Source organism: Plasmodium brasilianum, chromosome 3, assembly GCF_023973825.1.
Source record: "Plasmodium brasilianum strain Bolivian I chromosome 3, whole genome shotgun sequence".
Lineage (NCBI taxonomy): Eukaryota > Apicomplexa > Aconoidasida > Haemosporida > Plasmodiidae > Plasmodium > Plasmodium brasilianum.
In genome coordinates, this window is record NC_090116.1 from 22,750 (window position 1) to 25,735 (window position 2,986).

The 2,986-nt window shown below is 17.6% G+C and overlaps 1 protein-coding gene across 1 annotated transcript; it reads right to left on the reverse strand.

Annotated features, from left to right (window-relative positions):
- Nucleotides 1-246: 246 nt before the first annotated feature.
- MKS88_000827 (uncharacterized protein) lies at nt 247-1,065 on the reverse strand (the record flags this gene model as incomplete). The annotated part of the gene is made up of 3 exons (XM_067219464.1): nt 247-454; nt 766-787; nt 984-1,065. 3 exons carry the CDS (start codon nt 1,063-1,065, stop codon nt 247-249), a joined length of 312 nt encoding a protein of 103 aa, XP_067075195.1.
- Nucleotides 1,066-2,986: the final 1,921 nt, after the last annotated feature.

Consider the following 2,986-nt stretch of genomic DNA (forward strand, 5'->3'; position numbering starts at 1 on the left):
ATTATTTAAATAAACAGAAATACAGTTTTCTAAAAGTAATAAAGGAAATTGTATTAAAAAAAGTATTACTCGTAGAACAAATATCAAAACTATATTCATACATGCTGAAAGTTTTAGATTATTTTTACCTGTAGGTTCCATATATTTTCTATATATATATATAACTAAAAGCAATAAATGATAATTTTTCAAATAAATCGTGTGTCATTGCAAATTATTTTCGTATAACAGACATGCAATTATTGACTAATTTTTTTTCTCAAACTCCTGATTTATTGTTATTCTTAGATTCATATTTCCATCATATTCTATTTTACCGATATCTTCTTTTTCTGAATCATTCCTTCTATTTGTAGGTAACATATCTTTTAATCCTATACTTTTTTTTTCCGTCTTATTTCTGAAAATAATCAATCTGTTCTGGAATACAGTTTTTTTTTGTGCTTCTTTTAAACTATAAGCATTTAATAAAAATCAACTACAAAAAAAAAAATAAGTTTTAATCTTTTATAATACAGTAAATTTATATATACACATAACAAGAAACAGTAAGGTATATAAAGAAAATTATCTGATACGTTATAATTTTACAAACGTACTGGTATAAGAGAACGTCTATGTAAATAGATCAAATGTAACAGTTTTAATTAAAATAAAATATTTTTAATTTTCATATGTAATGAAAACATTTCATGTTATAATATCTCTGAGCAGGTAAAAAGTTTGTTAGTCAGAAGGTACTAATAAAAGTGTACTGTTACATACACTATTATTTTATTATTTTTTCCTTTTAAAAAAGCATTAAATTCCTCATATAAAATATAAATATAAATCATATTATATAATAGATAATTTTAAAAATATCTTAACAAATATATCCAACAATATTTTATTTATAAGAAAATTAACATTAAATATAATTTATTTTGCTGGGATATTTTTTGTTAAATAAAAGCTTAGGATATCTATATATTTTAATTCACTAAGACAAGTATCTAAATTATTCATTATTAATATTTTGGAGGAAAGAAATATCATATCGTTACATCTTTTGATTTTAAACATCTTATATTATAATTAAAAAAAAGTATATATATGAAGTGAATAGAAATATTAACATATTATATGAATATATCTACTGATGTTTATTCTTTGTTTCCTATAAATAAAGATAATATTTGGGGGTTATTATGCCTTTTTAAATATCAATATAATTAAAAAACATAAAATAATATATTTAGTATTATATCACTTATAAGACAGAAAAAAGAAAAAAAAAAAAAAATTATTGAACACATTATAAGATAACATGAGGAATATACACTACATATGTAGAACAATTTTACATTATTATTTTAAAATATCCATTCTTGATTGAACATGTCTAAATATATCATTAATTTAAAAAGCAAAACCTAAATTAACAGTTATATAACTTAATAACAAATTATCACAAATATAACAGAATTATTATATAATACAAATAAATATATTTAATATAACTAGAAGTAAATTTTTTAGATATAAGAATTTGCCTACTTTCCTTTTTTATATTTGTTAGTTCCAAATACTAAAAAAATTTATATATTCTACAGAAATATAAATAATAAAAAAATAAATAAAGGTAAAAGTAAATTTATTAAAAAAAAATGTTCGGTAATTGTTATAATTCAAAAAAAAATCAGATAATATCATATATTAAAATAATATGCAAGGTAATATATAATAAAATTATAGAAAAAATTTTGTATTAAGTTTTTTTTTGTAATTATTATAAAGGAGAGATCAGGATAATAATTTTTCCTTCATATATAAATAAACACTATAGAAGATTACATAATAAAAAATAAATTTTATTTAATAATGAAAACAAAATAATTCAGATGTTTTATGAAATTATTCTTATAAAAGTAGAAATATTAATATATCAATATTTTTATTCTTTCTGATTTGTTGCACTTAGAGACTAGAAATAGTTATTTACATATTATATATTAAATAAAATATTTTTCTTATGTAAATAATAAAAACTTACTCAATTATGTAGTCTTTTTACACTTTTAAAAAATAATAAATAAGAAGAAAATGAAAAAAAAAAGTAATAAATTTATAAAACATAGTTATACCAAAATAACCTTGGTTCAATATTGTATCTGTTGCATCCTGTTAAGAGTTAAAATACATATATTTTTATGCTATCTTTTTATTTTTTCATACATATACAAGTATGTCTTATAAAATGGAATTAAACAAATATTTACGTAATTATAATAACCTAAGTAGTTATTCATTCGTTGATAATTATTGTAATATTCAAATTTAATAACCTCCTCTCAATATATACTTCATACAAAAAATTAAAAATATAATAATGTATCTTATATTATTTTTAGCAAAAAATTCATCTTTAAGCAATAAAACATTATCCATTAATTATCTACTAATAAAGAATATTTTTTTTTACATATATTTTACTTAAAAAATAAGTTTTATAAATATGAAAACATTAGTAATTATCAATAAGAACTATATATATTTAATCTTTTTAAACATATGATTAAAAGTATAATTAATATATTTATGGATAAGAATAAAAAATAGATCAAGTGTATAATTATTTATTTAGACATTATTTTAATATCTCAAAGAAGTATACATTCATTTTCATCGTTCTTAATGAATACTTTTATTTTTATATATATATAACAAATTTTCTTAAATATGCAATTATCAAAAAAAAAAAAAAAAAAAGAATTTTAACATATGCAACAATAAATAATAAAAATTAATTCTTTATTTTCGTTTTTTATTATCATAAGTCATAAAAACAATTTAAAGTATGTTTATTTTTAAATATGTTTTTTAATACATATTTAAGTAATTTTGCAAAAATGAAATAAAAACACACATGGACACAACAATAAGTTAAAAAATGTTTTTAATTCTTCATTTAATTGTGAAGATTTAGAAGTCTGAAATTATTAAA